General features: G+C 31.3%; 2 protein-coding genes across 2 annotated transcripts; both read right to left on the bottom strand.

The window, feature by feature from the left end:
• Positions 1–6,388: 6,388 nt before the first annotated feature.
• On the bottom strand, positions 6,389–9,086 carry LOC145745728 (uncharacterized). Its single transcript, XM_082563879.1, has 4 exons — positions 8,886–9,086; positions 8,502–8,678; positions 7,708–7,897; positions 6,389–6,813 (listed from the first exon to the last, which is right to left on the bottom strand). The coding sequence occupies exons 1-4, from the start codon at positions 9,011–9,013 to the stop codon at positions 6,703–6,705; spliced, it is 606 nt and encodes a 201-aa protein (XP_082420005.1). The 5' UTR covers positions 9,014–9,086; the 3' UTR covers positions 6,389–6,702.
• Positions 9,087–10,976: 1,890 nt separating this feature from the next.
• Positions 10,977–15,873, bottom strand: LOC145745165 (DNA excision repair protein ERCC-5 homolog). Its single transcript, XM_082563167.1, has 11 exons — positions 15,743–15,873; positions 15,568–15,661; positions 15,090–15,495; positions 14,795–14,969; positions 14,463–14,671; positions 13,491–14,323; positions 13,093–13,342; positions 12,633–12,861; positions 12,091–12,203; positions 11,743–11,939; positions 10,977–11,316 (listed from the first exon to the last, which is right to left on the bottom strand). Exons 1-11 carry the CDS (start codon positions 15,828–15,830, stop codon positions 10,977–10,979), a joined length of 2,934 nt encoding a protein of 977 aa, XP_082419293.1. The 5' UTR covers positions 15,831–15,873.
• Positions 15,874–16,450: the final 577 nt, after the last annotated feature.

The raw sequence follows: 16,450 nt of genomic DNA, 5'->3' as shown, positions 1-16,450 counted from the left end.
TCTGCCGACGTTTGGTCGTAAAATTTAAACAGAAAAAATCTAGAAAATTTTATTTTAATTTTAGAAGAAAAATTATGAATTTTTTTTCCCGGATTTAATTCTGATAAGTTTCAAAACGGTTTAAATTTTGCTTAAAATTAGTTGTGTTTTTTATAATTTATTATTATGTATTTCAATTAAATTTAACAATTATTAAAAATTTTTAACTAATGTTCAAGAAAAAAATATTTGTGTTTTAAAAGTATAAAATGGTTGTTATATTTAGAACTTTTTACTCAAAACTATTATTATTAAACTTCCTTAATTATCATGCAATATATTAAATGTATTAATAGGTAGACTGTATTTATAATTGCTTTGTTTTTTAATTTAATATTGATAGTTAGATGAATGAACTAATTATGCTTTTTTGATAAGTAGTAATTCCAATTTATTAATAAAAATTTGCAATAAAGTGTGGGTATTATAGAATTAATATTTTATATTACCTTAAGGTGATGGGCTATCTGTAAATGTCAAACTTACTGGCAAATAGTGTGGCATTGGTGCGGTTCGAACTCGAAACCTTTCGGCTTGTAGTACAATACTATGACTGGCAGACTTTGTTTTACTTTAAAGATAAAAAAAATTCACGATGAAGATCAGTAGAACAAAAGTTACAACATTAAAGGCCTGTTCACACGGCGTACGCAACGTAACGTAATGTAAGATTTCGCAACCATTTAAAATGAACAGAGTCGTTTACACGTACGAAAGTTACGTAAGATTTCGTGAAGTTTTATGACCGAAGCGAAATTTAAGCAAGATTTTGTAAGCGGTATACTTTTACTAGATATTTTGTATTTGTTAATCCCTAGAACTCGTAAAGTTACGCAACGTTACCTTGTCGTGTAAACTTTTTTTTTTTTTTTTCGACATACAGTACAACACAGGAAAGAATAGCGTAGCACGTAGTAGTACATATCAAAAAACAAATATTCAAAATTTTAAATAGCTAAATACAAACATAAACATAGTTTAAGGCAAAGTTGACCATTTTGTAAAAAATTTTTCCATTTTTTTAAATTTTTTATAACGATACAAATCACAATCTCTTAAGTTGGTTACAAAAAAAATAAGTTCCCTAATTGTTGGTGTCCGTTCAGCATATTTACAAATATAAACAATATATCTAGAGCATAATAATAATAAATTAATTAACGAATGAGAGTGATCATGCGAGACCACTCCAAACAAACGTTCGCTGTTAGAAATAATTAAAGGAAGTCTTAATGTGGCCGCAATCCAGGATATGGCATCTTCCCAGAACACGTTGGTTACTGGGCATTTACAAAAAATATGGTAAATGGTCTCACTTTCGGCTTTACAAAAGGAACATACAGGCGTGGTCTTCACCCCAAACGCAAAGAGAGCATCGTTAGTAACTATGGCCCTAAGGTTTAATTTAATTTGAAAAGATCGCAATCTAGTCGTCAAACTTGTGTCCGCAGTTAGTTTATAGACTGATTTCCATACGTGTTCGTTTAAACTCGGGTCGTTAATAGTAGATTGCCATTTTAATTTTTGTTTAATCGGAGTTTTTGTATTATTTAATTGGTAATTGTAAATAGACTTAACTGTACCGCCGTATGTTTTAAGAAAAAGTAAAATATCATCTATGTATTTTAAACCTGAGCGCGTGTTATTGTTAAAATAAGAGTCGTCAACATATGGTAGCTTGGATTTTAGTTTTATATAAAAAATGTAATCGTCATTTGTATTTCCAATGTTATATTTTGAAACTAGGTCGCTAAATTCAATGTGTTCGCCATTGTTTGTATATAGTTGTGAGAGGTCGGTCAATCCACGTTGTAGCCAGTTGGGGTTAAAGAGATATTTTCCTCGATATTTAGTGGTCTTATTAAGAAATATTGGTTCGGCGACATCGTCAGGTGGTAACATTATTTTTAATAGTTGTGCTGTTGTTCGTAAGTTACGAAGCGGTAAAATCCTCGTTATGTCTTTATGGTTGTAAATCAGTTTGGAACACATCACATTCGCAATTGTTTGCAGGTTTCCTGACGCACTTTCTATGTTTTTCCATTGAGACTTAAAGTTCTTATCAAAGAGTTTTGCTGCCCAACGTGTGTATAAGGCTAAGATGTAACTTTCTATATCAATCATATTAATTCCTCCCTCTTTATAATGAAGATGTAGTGTTTCGCGTTTCACACGTTCCCATTTGGAACCCCAAATAAAAACAAACAATTTTCTTTTTAATTTTGCCAAAAAAGCCTTTGGTGGCAACACTGGTACAACGCTAAGTTTATATATTAAAGTAGGTATAACTAGGCTTTTGATTATCGTTGTTTTTCCGATTAAAGTAAGGCCCCGAGAGGACCAGATTTGGAGTATGTTTGCAATTTTGTTAAGTGTTTCGCTAAAGTTTAAGTTGAAGAATTGTTTATCACTAATGTATTTGGAAATCGGTATGCAAACGCCCAAATATTTAATGTTCTCCGACGGCCATTGAAGGCCAGCGGAGGCGAAGGGATGATCTTGGTTATTTCTACTTGCGCCAATATAAAAGGCTTGGCATTTTTCTATGTTCATCTTACACCCGGAGATGTCCCCGAAAAGATTTACAGTTTCAGAGACTTTATCAAATTCATCCGAGTCACCGTTGAGAAACACCAAAGTGTCATCAGCTAAGAGCGATACTTTAAGCCGGTCTTCATTTATTTTAATACCTTGAATAGATTTGTTTATTCGTATTGCCGTTGCCAGACATTCTATGCAAAGAACAAACAGCGTTGGTGATAACGGATCGCCCTGGCGCACCCCCCTCTGTATAGAAAAATAGCTGGATAGAAAATTATTATTGATAACTGAGCATTTAGGCCATCTATAAAATGTATTTAACCATGATAGTACATATGGGCCAAATCCAAATTGTATTAGAACCTCTTTCATGAAGACCCAGTCTAAGGTATCAAAAGCTTTATATATATCTAGGGCAATAATCGCCCCAGGAAGATTTAAATTATCCACATAATCAATAACATTGAATATAAGTCTTAAATTTTCCCCTATATATCTGCCCGGTATAAACCCAGTCTGGTCTCGAGAGACTAGATCATCAATGTGCTGTTTAATTCTAGAGTTAATTAGTTTGGCTAGTATTTTATAGTCTGCATTTAGTAGGGTTATAGGTCTATAGTTTATGGCAAAAAGAGTATCTTTGTTCGGTTTAGCTATTAAGGTAACCACACCTTGGCATTGAGATTCACTTAAAGTGCCGGTGGCCTGCGAATATTTATAACATTTAAGTAATGGGTCCTGCAACTCTGACCAAAATTTTGAATAAAATTCAATAGGAAACCCATCAGGGCCAGGAGATTTGTTTGTTTTCATACTTTTCATGCTTTTATGGCACTCATTTTTACTTATAAGAGACTCGGTTGCAGTTCTTTGGGGCTCTGATAGCTTCGGCAGGTTAAGGTTTGTTAGAAAGTGTCGGATTTTATCCAACGGATATATATCTTTTTTCCGAGCAAACAAGTTTTTATAAAATATCGAGAGCTCTTTTAAAATAGAATGTTGGTCTGTCAAAATGGAATTTTGAACTTTTAATCGGTTAATAATTTTTTTATCTCCGTGGCGCTTTTCTAAATTTAAAAAATATTTCGTGTTCTTTTCACCTTCTTCCGCCCACTTTGCTCTAGACCGAACAATCGCGGCCTTTGTACGATTCATTGCTAGATTGTTAATTTTTTGTTTACAATTGTTAATTAGGCGCCATTGATTTTCGTTTTTTAAGGTTCCATCGTTAAGAAAGGAATTTTCCAGTTTAATTAATTCCGCTTCAAGGCGAATTTCCTGTTTAATAAATTGTTTACTTTTATATGAAGAATATGCGATAGACACACCTCGCAGTACGCATTTCAGGGCATCCCATCTAATATGTGGCGTTGTATCGAGTTCCTGATTTTGTTTAAGATAGTTTTGAATTTCCTTTTTAATTAGGTTTATGTAATTTTCGTCTTCCAACAAGGATATATTAAGTTTCCAATACCCTTTACCCCGCGGTGTTGAGTCAAGCAACAGCGTTAATTTTACTATTTTATGATCTGATCTGACACTAGGTATGATATTAGCTTTAAGCGTTTTGTTTATTAAATTTGAAGAGGTTAGAAAGAAATCTATTCGACTTGCGACTTTTGGGTTATTTTGAATACGAGAAAAATTTAATAAATTGGGATGTTTTACTCTAAATATGTCATTAAGATTATATATTTGCATCAGCGAAATAAGTTTAGCACGCGCTTGTTTGTTTGAGTGGGCTAAAGCGCCACCACGTTTATCCAGGTCGTTATTTAGTGTTAGGTTGAAATCTCCCGCAATTATCATATCATAACATGTTAGTTTATCAATATTCGAAAATAAATTTGCAAAAAAATTTGGCTCGTCACTGTTTGGAGCATATATGCTAGCCAAGGTCAATCGTTCGTCATTAATTTTAATGTTTAGAATAATAAATCTACCGTCCGTATCCTTGATAACGTCATATATTTTATAATTTATAGTCCTAGACAAACAGATCGCAACGCCCTTGCTCCTACTTGTGCCGTGCGACCATTCTATTTCGCCCCCAAATTCCATTTGCCATAGTTTTTGATCTTGCATAGTACAGTGAGTTTCTTGCAAACAAGCGATATGGATTTTTTTATGTTTCAGAAAATTAAATACCGTTTTTCTTTTAAGTTTATCTTGGAGACCGGCCACATTATACGATACAATTATTAAAACCATACTTATATATAAAAAAAAATCAATAAATAAACCTATAATACAATCATGTTTTACTACCTTCTATTTTCCCGGCATCCGTATCCCTTTCAAACGTCATTCCACAGGGACATGTGTACGGCTTCTCCGAAGTGACGGTTACGGAGTAAATCTTGCCGCATTCACAATGTATGGTTTTTCCTGCACAGATGTTATTAGTGCAGGCGCGACTTCTTGACTTCGGGGGCACAATGTTCATGTTGTTGCATGTATCAGATGCACATCTAAATGATCGCTTGTCACAGGTTACACAATCGTAAACCTGCTCATCGTTCACAGCTTCTCTTGAGTACTGCCTGCAGCAAGGGAGTTTTCTCATTGTACGATTGCATCTTACACATCCTATGATAGTTTTTTTAATTGGGACCAAAAACCTTTCGTCGTCCGCGCAACACGCCGTCACTACATCATAATTCAAGTTGCAATTCCAGCAATGGAACTTATCGTTGGACTCCAGTATCCACGCCTCTCTTTTGCAACCAGGGCAATCCACATTTATTTTGTTTTCGCTTAGGCTCAAAGCCTTGGGCCTTTTTCCTGTTTGAGGGGAGATGGTATCACGCCTACGTTTGTAGGTTACCTGTGTAAAAGTGTCGTCTGCTTCGTTATCAGTGATGTTTATGTCAGTCTCGCACTCGTTCGGTTGTGATTCCTTATCGGCTTCTATTTTATCTTTATTATTGCCGTCTGTAGAGTCTCGAGATAAAACTGATACGGACTGGCTTGCGCTTAATTTAGGGAACTCTCCTAACTTTTTAGGGCAATTAGCGAATTTGTGTCCTTTTTCGTTGCAATTTTTACAAGTAAAAATTTGATTTTCATATGCCACAAACATCTCGTACCCCTCTATTTCGATATAGCTCGGAATTGTATCTGGTTTTAAATCTTCTTTGTTCATCAGAATTGTACGAACTCCAGTTATAAGGTTTTTGCTGTCTTTACGAAAATAAACTTTGTGGACTTCCCCGAATCTTTCCGAGAATACTTCTTGGATTTTTTCGTTACTTAGCGGGATTGGCACCCATCCTAATGTAACTTTTATTTTGTCTGTATTGTAAAGTTTTATTCTGTATATGCTGGCGTTGCATTTTTCGTTCAAATCTTCCGCTAAATCCACCACTAGTTTTCTTGTTTTGCAAGTTACATCTATCAAATTCCCTTTTCTTATCGAAATTCCAACAAAGTTTTCTAGCGAGATGCTACTTTCTATCAAATAGTTTAGAAGGTCTTCCCTTGTGGTTCTTTTGACTGTTCTAAAGCTTAGACAGTTGGGCCTTTCTAGCCCATTGCTTGTCTCTTTTGCTAAGGCTTTAGCGTAGCTCATAACCATTTTTACTGTAAACCAAAACACGACCGCACGCCTGACTGAACTATTATATTTAAAAGTAACCTTGATAAAGAACTCCAAACACCATATGTTGTGTTCACACTGCTATATCATTGGTATTTGTTTTGAAACATTTAGAAAGTGTTGTTTAATTAACATCTTAAAATAAACATAAATTAAATATTTTTTATTGATATTTTAAAAATATTTTTTATCGATATTATAAATTTAAAGTATATTTTTTATTAAAATGTTTATGGTGGAAAAAAAACGCTATAAAATTCCATCCAGATATGGAATAAAAAGGAAAATTAAGTTTAGAAAATTAGATAAAGAATGGATTAATAAAGAGATGTGTACAACTTTGAAGTCTACACAAAAAATATCGCATAAAGTGAACAAATTAACATTTTAAATAACAAATCTCGCTTTATAAAAAAATTTAGCTTTGCCATTTAATATAATATTTAAGCGGCTTAAACGTCATTTCCAGTTTTCTTATTTTCTTGACTAACATTTTTATGACGTCATTTAGCGACGTCATGTTATTATTTTAGCGTGTGACTCCAGTTAATTGGATTATATTTTAATTGTTCCAAATCGAATTTGTTTTCGACGATTTTTTGGACCTTTTTTTCGTTCCAGCGATCTTCCATCATCTGAAAAAAATAAAATAATTTTTTTTTTGTAAATTTATAAAAATAAATTTCTATAAATTTAATTAATTTTAGGTATTATTATATCATTTAACCGATGTGCACATAACTAAAAAGTACACTAAACAGGCCTCAAGTATATTTTAATAAGCGTTTTGTAATCAAAATGCTTTTTCGCTTTTTAAAATTCCAATATTCCTACAGCACTATACGACGTTTTTCCAAATACGCGCTTGCATTGACTAAATTCTTTGCACTTTGAATTAGTAACTACTAGCTAACGAGTTGCATAGGCTGCGCTCATTTTGTTATCGTATAGCAAAGCAGTAAGCTATTTTTTATTTAGGTTGAATAAAGTGCAAGTTTAAGGTGTATTTAGTTATAAGGTATATAGTGTGGTACGTTATTTACTTCACACAATATATAAGTATACTTTTGTGTAGTTTATACTAGACTTACTAACTAAGTGCTCAGAAGGATATTTTTTATATATATATCATAGAGCCACGTGGTCAATTCCTTACTAATATTAGCATTTTTCCAATTTGCAAGATTATAATATTGCTTTTAAAATTGTTATAGTACCTTTCGAGATATCGCAGTTGCAAAAACCACAGCAAAAAAAGTAACTTTCTACGCTAGCTATTCGTATTTTTGAGTTTTTTTTGGTGGGAAGAAGGGCATAAAAGTAATGTCGCATTAACTTAAACATGCTCTACTTTTAAAGTATGGTGCTTTTGTTCAATGTGAATAAAAGTTGGTTAATATCTATTAAAAATCTTGTTAAAAATAAATGCCAAGAGGAGACTCAAGTTGTTATAATTTGGTTAGTTGCTTTTTATAACACGTATGCATAATGTTTAACTTTGTAATTCACTTGGTAATGTTAAACTTTACCTTTTTATTAGCTTTAGTATACGAAACCAAAAAATTTAAACGATCCCGCCGTTTTTCCGCATCTTTTATGCAATCCATTCGATCCCGTTCTGACATCACAATACTTTCGCTTACAGCCTCGCCGAACGCTCGATGGTTTCTACGGGTTCGTTCTTCCATTTGAGTTTTTAAGGTCGAACGAATGTTGGATCTGTAGGTTAAAATTTAATTTATTAAGATAATATCTATTTAACGAGCCTTAAATATACCAATTACCATTACAGTTATCTTTAAATATCTCAGTATATGTATGGTTATATAAAATAAATATTTTTACCCTATATATACTAAATACATAAACCCTTATTCTATATTTACTATAGGCCTACTTCTGAATATAGATTATTAGCATTAAAAGGTTTTAATAATGGTTCTTGTTACTTTTACATTTTTTTACACTTATTTATCCTCGATGTGGGGAGGTCGACTTCATGACATCAGTTACCCTGACCCAGTCTCGAGTTGCCTTTGGTGGTTTCATATAGATAATATTTGCCCGATAATTACAAGTTGCTGATAAAGTGCAGACTCAGCATGAGTTCGTATCGTTTACAACACCTTACTTAAAGGCACTACAGCGTAAGAGCGGCGGGAATCGAACCAAAGCCCCCATGTAATAAATCCAAGTGTTTTAACAACTACACCACCCTGCCTGACAGTTTTATTTTATTACATTTACAGCTTTCGCAATCTCTTTTATTTACTTGTTCAACTCTAACATTTTTGATAATCCGTTAAAAACATGAAATATTGACCTATAATTTTCCTTTATAGAAGGTGTTCCGTAATACGGTTTTTGCCACTCGCCGTGCTCTCTTAGCCATTGTCGTTGCTGCATAAGAATACAACGACGTTGCATGTGATATTGCGAGTCTTCCGTCTCCATAAAAACTGTGCGTCTTGGAACGGTCGGCGGGTGCAAAACGTTTATTCTGGAATTAGATTAAGGTAAAAATATTGTTTTTAGGCTTATAAATGTAAAGAATAATATTAAAATATATGCCAAGTTTCACCCATATAGTACCATAATTTATTTCTAGTTTTTTTAATTAAAATCCATTTTAAAATTGCCGTTATTTAAAATTCTATAAAACTTTAATAACATGACGTCATTTATTGTGACGTCATAAAAAAGGTACCTGGTTTCAGGGTTGAGTTGTGACAGTACGGGGGTGATAAGTGTAGGTCTTGGGGTAATGCTAGGTAATCTCGTCGGGGTGTTTCTTGAGCTGCTACGGCGCGACGAGCTGCGCGAACACAGCGTCATTGTTGTGAGTTTGTGACGTAACAATGGCGATAAAAATTACATTTATTTAAATAGTTTAAATTCTAATTATCAAAAATTCTAAATTAAAAATGTAAAAAAATTTGAAATAAAAATGAAAAAATAAATATTGCACGTCTCAGCTATGCCAAAACAACTGCTAAAAATATCAAAATAATATTTTTCTTTATTTTAAATCGCGATTTTTATTCGATTTTAATAACCTTGCAAACTCACATACACTACACAATACTCAAAACATTTTTATAGACACTTAAAATAGTTGAATACATTGAATAGCTATACAAACACTCCTTCAAATACAAATACAAAGTAACCGCGTTATTCTAAGCCAGATTAAAATCAAATAAGAGGACTAATCACTTAAATCTTAAAAGTATAAACTTTCAAAACGCCTAGATTGGTATGGCACCGTTAGGCACTCTAACTAAAATCACAATTTCGGGCAAAATTTTGTTTCTTTTGCTAATAACTTGAAATAATAACCTTTTTTTTGGCTATTAAGTTTTATCGTTATCAGAATAAGAAAAAACTCTTTTATTATTTTAAATTTTGTTTCTATGTTATTTGTTTATAATTGTTTTTACCCTTTTATTTTAAACAATGCCTTTTTAAGTAATCTTTATACCGAAAAATTTAAATAGATCTTAATTTAAATTAGTATTTACACCAATACAAATTGATAAACATAAAAAATCTAATTATTTATATAATTTTTTCAAATTGCACTAATCTGTTATTCTAACCGGCTGTTGTTTATTGAAAAAGTTTGAAACCTTGTTTAACAACAATCAACTAAACAACTCGGATTAAATGATAGCTAATTGTCTACCTTATTAGGAAAGTCTGTTCAAAAGCACGCTTTAATTTGCTTTATATCTGAAGTACTTCATTGTTTTAACCCCTTTAAACCTACTTAAGTAGCTGTAACAACTAAACAATTGTTAATAATACCCTTTTTAGCGTGAACCTTTTTCGAAAGTAACTTGATGTATTCGTAAGGTTATTTTTAAGCTCGTTTAAAAAATTCTTAATAAATTCTGAGTGTTTAAAGCATTCGAGTTTAAGGACACTTGAATGACATAATAACATTGTTATTGTTACTTAAAGCTTAACTGAAAAAGTTCCCTTAGCCTAAACTTTACTTAAATTTTTCTAAATATTTGAAATTTTGTCAAATTTTACTTTTACAAAATTTGTTTTGTTACTAACTTGCCGTTTATAAAAAAAACTTTGGGTTTTTGAACTTTCAAAAAAAAAATTTAAGGTTTTTTTGAAATTTTTATTCAATTTCGAATTTTTAATTTCACAAGTAGTAATAAAAATATCTAGACGTACCATACACATAAACTGCCGCTACTCAACAATATCAAGTTTTTTTAATAAGTGTAACTCGACCTAGTTCGTGCCATAGTTACAAGTAATGTTGCCAAATAATTTCTTAAAAATTATTTTTAAACATTTTAAACTCAAAATATTAATTTTAAGTTAAAATAATAAGTTTTTAGTGCACCAAATGTAATCTACGCTTACAATTTTAAGTATTTCACTAAATTTTGCTAATATTTGTAAACTTAAAAATTTTGCCCGGCAGCCTTATTTTAATAGATAATTGGTTTTGTTTTCTTTTGATAGTTGTTATTATGGGATTGATATAGGGCAGATCCTTTTATTCAATCGACCTTGTTCGAACAATATAAAGTTGTTTATTACAAAACAATCACACATACCTTTATAGGGAGCACAGGGCTCGAAAAAACACAAAAATGCAGGGTCAAAAATGGATTTATTTATCAACATAAATTTCAAAACTTTATTAAATAAACAAAACTAAAATTTTATAAAGAATAATTGACAAATTAAATAAAAAACTAATCAATATAACATATACTTTAAAAAAATATAATTTTAATATATTTTTTATAATTTGAAAAACTATTAAATTTTAATTAGAATCAGAGCTACTTTCAGACAATTTTAATTCCACGATTGGAGAAGAATTTTCAACCTTGGGTATTACAGGAACCATTTTTCCCCCTCTTTTTTTTCGACCCCTACCCAATGGGGCTTTTTTTATTTTTTTAGGTTTTTTATTGGTATTTGGTTGTTCAGGGCTAAGCAAGAGGGGTCTTATAGCGCGCTGGACCCTTTTGCTTTTCTTTGAAACAATTTTTGTGTTTAAAATTTGCGGTCTTTTTAAATAATTTGTCATAAACGTTTGTTTTTGTTTCTCGCGCTCAGCATTTTTCTTTAAAATTGGCAGCAAATCTTCATCAACTTTTTTCCTAAAAAATAAAATTAAAAAAAATAACTTGCTGTCTGTACTGTATTAAAAATTTAAAAAGGTCACTTTTTTAAAGCTAATTTTTATTTTAAATCGTTTTATTTTTAAAAAATTATTTATCCCCGATAAGGGAAGGTCGACTTCACGACCTAAACATAGAGTAACCATGCTACCCTGACCCAGTCTCGAGTTGCCTTTAGTAGTAATATAAATTACAACTTTCTAATAGTTAAGCTGCTGATTTAATATTAGCTCAACAGGAGTTTATTTTGTTTATAGCACCTAAATCGAGGGTGCTTCAGCACTGGAGCAAGTGTGATCGAACCCACAATCTCATGTAGTGAAATCAAGTACTACACCCTGCCGGTTTTGCTATTTGAAATATATAAAAATGTAATAATTAAGTTAAAAATATCTAAATTCTTACTTTGTCCATTTCAGTCTCTCGATGGCAAACTCTCTCAGAGCATCTAAATCGGGTAAGCCCCATGAAAATTTATCCTTAGATTCATTTACCCTCGGGTTCAAGTACGCTTCAACGACATGTTGAGATGGAAAATTTTTGGAAACGCTGATCTTGCGAAGGTGACCTTTTATTTTGGTTTCACTTTTTGGGGGCTTCACCTAAAAATTTTTGGAGTACAAGTTTTCAAAAATACCACTTTTATATTTAAAAACAATTAAAATAGTCTAATACACCTTTTTCCCGTAATATTACATTGGTAGAATTGTATTTTAATTCAAATTACATTTAGCAAAAAAAAGATATTATTACCTGCGCATGGGCAAGATCCCACCACTCTTTAAATTGAATTAAACTCTCAATTCCCTGTCCAGGAAATTCTTTCATAATTTCAAGGGCTCGAACTGGGCCAACGTCTTCTATACCTAAAAAAAAGCAGAATTTATGGTTTTAGTTTAAATTTAAATCCTATTATTGTGTCCAGAAAAATTTGGATCACTTGTACTTCAGGGTTCTTAAATAAACTCTTTTCTTTAATGGTCTTTGCTAATTCTCTTTACATTTTGGCTCTAGCTATTTTTTCTTATATTTGATGGACCTCGCTAATTCTCTTTTGTACTTTACGTCCTTGCTAGTTCTCTCTCAAACTTTGATCCTAAGTTTTTCCGAGAACTATAAAGTACAAGTAATCCGAAATTGTTTTTTATGTGTGTTAAGGTTGTTTAAAAAAATGGCAAAGAAATCAATTCAAATATTTTGAAAATTTAAACCTTACACCGTAACATTTTTCCAAGTTACTTTTTCTTTACCAAAATTAAAAAAAAAACTTTAAAAATTTTTCAAAAATTTTTTACCAGCTGTATAGTCGCTTCCACTACATAATGCAATATTAATAAAATGATTTCTGTCTAGCCCCATGTCCAGCTTAATATCGTTGTAGTCATAACAAGTTGGGTCACGTTTGCGATCAAAAAAGTCCTTGTAGACGACTTTTCCTCCAAATAACCAAATATCAGAGTCCTCCGTAATTGTTCCCATAGTTAGGTTATGAAGGTCTAGGAATGCACATTGTGCCTCGGCTTCCTAAAATGATTTGTAAAAATGTAATATTTTATTTTTAAGTTCTAATATATTAAATGTTCTTATAAATATTAATTAATTGGGGTAGCTGTACATTTAAAAGTGTTGCATACATTTTCTAAAGGACTTATTCATTTAAACATTACTTATGCACAATATTGCTAAAGCAACATGCCTTTTTTATTTTTTACCTTGATCTTATGTCAATTATTTTTAAAACAAAAATAAAATTACCTCTGGACTTATTACAAATGGTATCCCAAAAAGTTGCAACAGTTCCTGACATTCTGAAGTTGCCTGATTAGTCACCTCCTTTGCCGCTCTGCTGGCAACTCTAATTCTTTTTAACAACTCCAAATCTTCAGTGTCAATATCTTGTTCCATAATCATCAAGTCCTCTTCATTTAAGTCTAAAAATGGGTTTGGGGCAGGGGTTTCAATGTTTTCTTCTTTATTTTCTTGGGTTGGATTATTAGGCTGAATTCTTTAAAAAACAAAAAAAAATTAATTTATTAAAACCGTAACGCTTATTGTTATTTAACTACTTTTGTATTAAATTATATAAAATAATTGAGAAAAGTTACTTAAATTTGGTGCTTGATTTTAAAAAATGTATTTTTCACATATCTTACTCTGGTAAATCATTGTCTGATGTAATTTGGACCTCTAAGCTTAATTTTATTTCTTCATTTTCTACTTTTACTTCTTCAAAATCATTGTCACTTTCTGAGTCACTTACTTCCAATTTAATAACTTTGTTGTTGTTGTCGGATTCTATTTCTTCTGTATTTATTGGGCTTGTTGGAATTTCTGTTGTTACAGAAACAACATCTGTATCGTTTTTATTTATGTTGTTTAAATTATTGTCATTTGTAGGTAACAAGCTTGTGGCATTTGTGATTGTTGTTTTATTTGTTTGTATTTTATTATTGTCAATAATTTCATGTTGAACATCATTCAATTTTGTTGCCTGCAACTTTATTGGACTTTCATTTGTTAAATCAATTTTTGTTGCATCGCCATTTTCCTGGTATAAAAGTGTGTCAGTATTATTTCCATTTGTAGTTAACATGTTTATCGTTTTAGAATCTGAGCTTGGAGTTTCTGTCTTTGGTATTTGTGGCTGTAAATTTGCAGTTTCTGAAATACTTTTTTGGTTATTTAAAACATTTTGTTGATCAACAGAGCTTTTTGTTTCATCAACATTTTTTTGTTGTACAACTTTTTTCAAAAAACTTTCCAGAACATTGGGTTTTGACTCGACAGAAACAATTTTTTGTTGAGTCTCATTCTGTTGATTTGAAACAAGCAACGTTGATTCTGTATCTTCAGTTTCTATAACATTTAAGTTACTGTTTGCGGTTGGTAAACTTTCACTTGAGTTGTTATTAGATGTTAAAGTTTGAGTATTCGAAAAAAATTTTTCATCTTTTTTTTCTGGTATGGGTTCATCTTCTACATTTTCCTGGTAATATTATTTAATAAAAAAGTTTTTAAAATTGTCAAAATTAGAATTACAGGATAGAATTAGCCTAACTGAATTATATTCATTTATTACGTATATTGGAGTCTGATTTGTTAACATATTGTTTTAACATTACTACCAGTGTCTTGGCGTTTTCTTTTGGTTTCTTTATTAAAATATAATGCGTGGATTCCTCCGAGCTTATTTTATTTGCAACAACTGATTGGGATTTAAAAGAATCTCCATCAAATTCACCAAATGGCAAAAATGAAGTACTTGTATTAACCTCAGACATCTTTTTTTCAATGTTATCAATTTTTTTCGATAACCCCCTTTTGGCAAGTATACCTAAAAACAAAAAATTAATTAATACATTGTCATTTGGCTCACTTTACCGGTTGTTCTATGTAAAAAACAGCTACTACTTTAAAAAACACCTAGTTTTTTTATTAGAAAAGCTGAGAACAGCACCCGATAGTTGAAAGCTTGAAAACGAATCGCTTTTTTCCGGCATTTTTTCGACTAAAGTTCGTCGTCTTTTATGGATTTCTTTTATATCAGTTAACAATTCGTGTTGTATTTCTACAGGCATCAATTTAAAATCATCTGAGTTAACATCAATGGCCAGCAGCTCTTTAAAATCACCCTGCAAAGTAAGTAAACTTAAATTCTTCCACCCTTAAATTAACGCAAAAGAAAATTTTTAAATAAAATTTAAATTTTTTTTTAATTGCTATTGATACACTTATATTTCTTTAGAGCTTACAGAAAAAGCTGCCCCAAAAACTGCTTCTCTGTTTAAGGTCCTCTCCTCCCACTCTTTCTCAACCTCCTCATTGACATAAGAGTCCTTTAGCGGAGGAAGATGAAACATGTCCTCTTCCTCCTGATGAAAATCTCCCACAACTCTTCTTTGATCAAGGAAGCTTTCCTCAATACTGGATGGCTCTTTGCTAGTCGACGGTTGCTTTTCTTTGTTTATTTTAAGTGCCATCTGCAGGACTTGTTTTTTCAGGTAATTCTGCATCATCTTCTCTGAGGCTACTTTTGTTTTCTTTACATTGACCTCTTTTCTTCTTCGTCGTTCCCTCAGTGTGTTTTGTTTTAGCAAGGGGGCTTTCCCGTCGAAAACAAACACCGGTTTTATGCCGAAGTACAGTAATTTGCAAATCCTAAAGAAATTATATGTATATAACAACATGGTAACAACAACACAAAAGAAAAAACAAAATAACTATTCTTGCCTATTAAATAATGTTATTAAATGTGCGTTTTGTGAAGAATGGCCATGATTGTCTCTCATTCCTTTTACAGCCATGTTTAACCAAATGCTTATATCTAAAAAAACATGAATTGAATTATCTTTTTTTAGTTTTAAATTTTTTTATTTATTTTACTTGCATTTGTTTTAATATTTACCAACGGCTAAAACCTTTCCCTCCATGTATTCGAGTGCAACTGAACGTCCATTTCCTTCCAATAACTTCCATAAACCAGTTACTCCCATCTTTAAATGTAAAATTTAGTTACCCGACCTTTCAAAAACTTCGTGATCAAAAATTGTTTTACTGCACAAGCTGAAATCTGTAACTTTAGGGAATTCCCCATGTTTACTAGTTTTGCGTGTTGCCGATTATTTTTTTCTTGCGTAGTTTTGTTGTTTTTTTTATAACATTAATAAATGACTTTTGTTTAGTGCAATCAATTTTTGATTAAAAATATATGTTAAAATGGTAATAAAGGTTTTAAACATATTCTAATAAGGATGATTACTAACTCTAAAAATATTTAAAAATCTAAATTTACCCCCATTTAAGGACCATCTAAATTTAAGTGTTAAATTAAATTCATTAATTTTTAATTTTTTCTAAAATTTACCTAAAAATTTTGCTTTTAAACATGTAAAGTAGTCTAGTTATAAGGTTTATGTTTGTTTTTATTGTGACGTAATGTAAATAATATCACGCCTGAATGGCTTAACAGGAAATGTTGATTTTTGACAGGAAAGTTGGTTTGTTGTGGATATAAATAAATAGTAATTACCTTTACCTATAATTAGATTTTGAATGCTGTGCTACAAATTGTGTATAAAATAAGATAGAAAATGCCTGCATCTGTTTGACTATT

This window comes from Corella eumyota, chromosome 3, assembly GCF_963082875.1.
Source record: "Corella eumyota chromosome 3, kaCorEumy4.1, whole genome shotgun sequence".
Taxonomy (NCBI): Eukaryota; Metazoa; Chordata; class Ascidiacea; order Phlebobranchia; family Corellidae; genus Corella; species Corella eumyota.
This window is presented reverse-complemented; position numbering and strand designations above follow the sequence as displayed.

What these genes read in the sequence shown, in the direction of transcription:
- LOC145745165 (XM_082563167.1), bottom strand. Translation starts at nt 15,830, where the DNA reads ATGGGAGTAACTGGTTTATGGAAGTTATTGGAAGGAAATGGACGTTCA. An exon ending in TTCAAGCTTTCAACTATCGG is followed by an intron (nt 14,672 to 14,794) that starts GTGCTGTTCTCA and finishes TTTTGTTTTTAG; the next exon opens with GTATACTTGCCAAAAGGGGG. An exon ending in CATTTGTAATAAGTCCAGAG is followed by an intron (nt 12,862 to 13,092) that starts GTAATTTTATTT and finishes AAATCATTTTAG; the next exon opens with GAAGCCGAGGCACAATGTGC.
- LOC145745728 (XM_082563879.1), bottom strand. Translation starts at nt 9,013, where the DNA reads ATGACGCTGTGTTCGCGCAGCTCGTCGCGCCGTAGCAGCTCAAGAAAC. An exon ending in CAACTCAACCCTGAAACCAG is followed by an intron (nt 8,679 to 8,885) that starts GTACCTTTTTTA and finishes ATCTAATTCCAG; the next exon opens with AATAAACGTTTTGCACCCGC. An exon ending in ATACTAAAGCTAATAAAAAG is followed by an intron (nt 6,814 to 7,707) that starts GTAAAGTTTAAC and finishes TATTTTTTTCAG; the next exon opens with ATGATGGAAGATCGCTGGAA.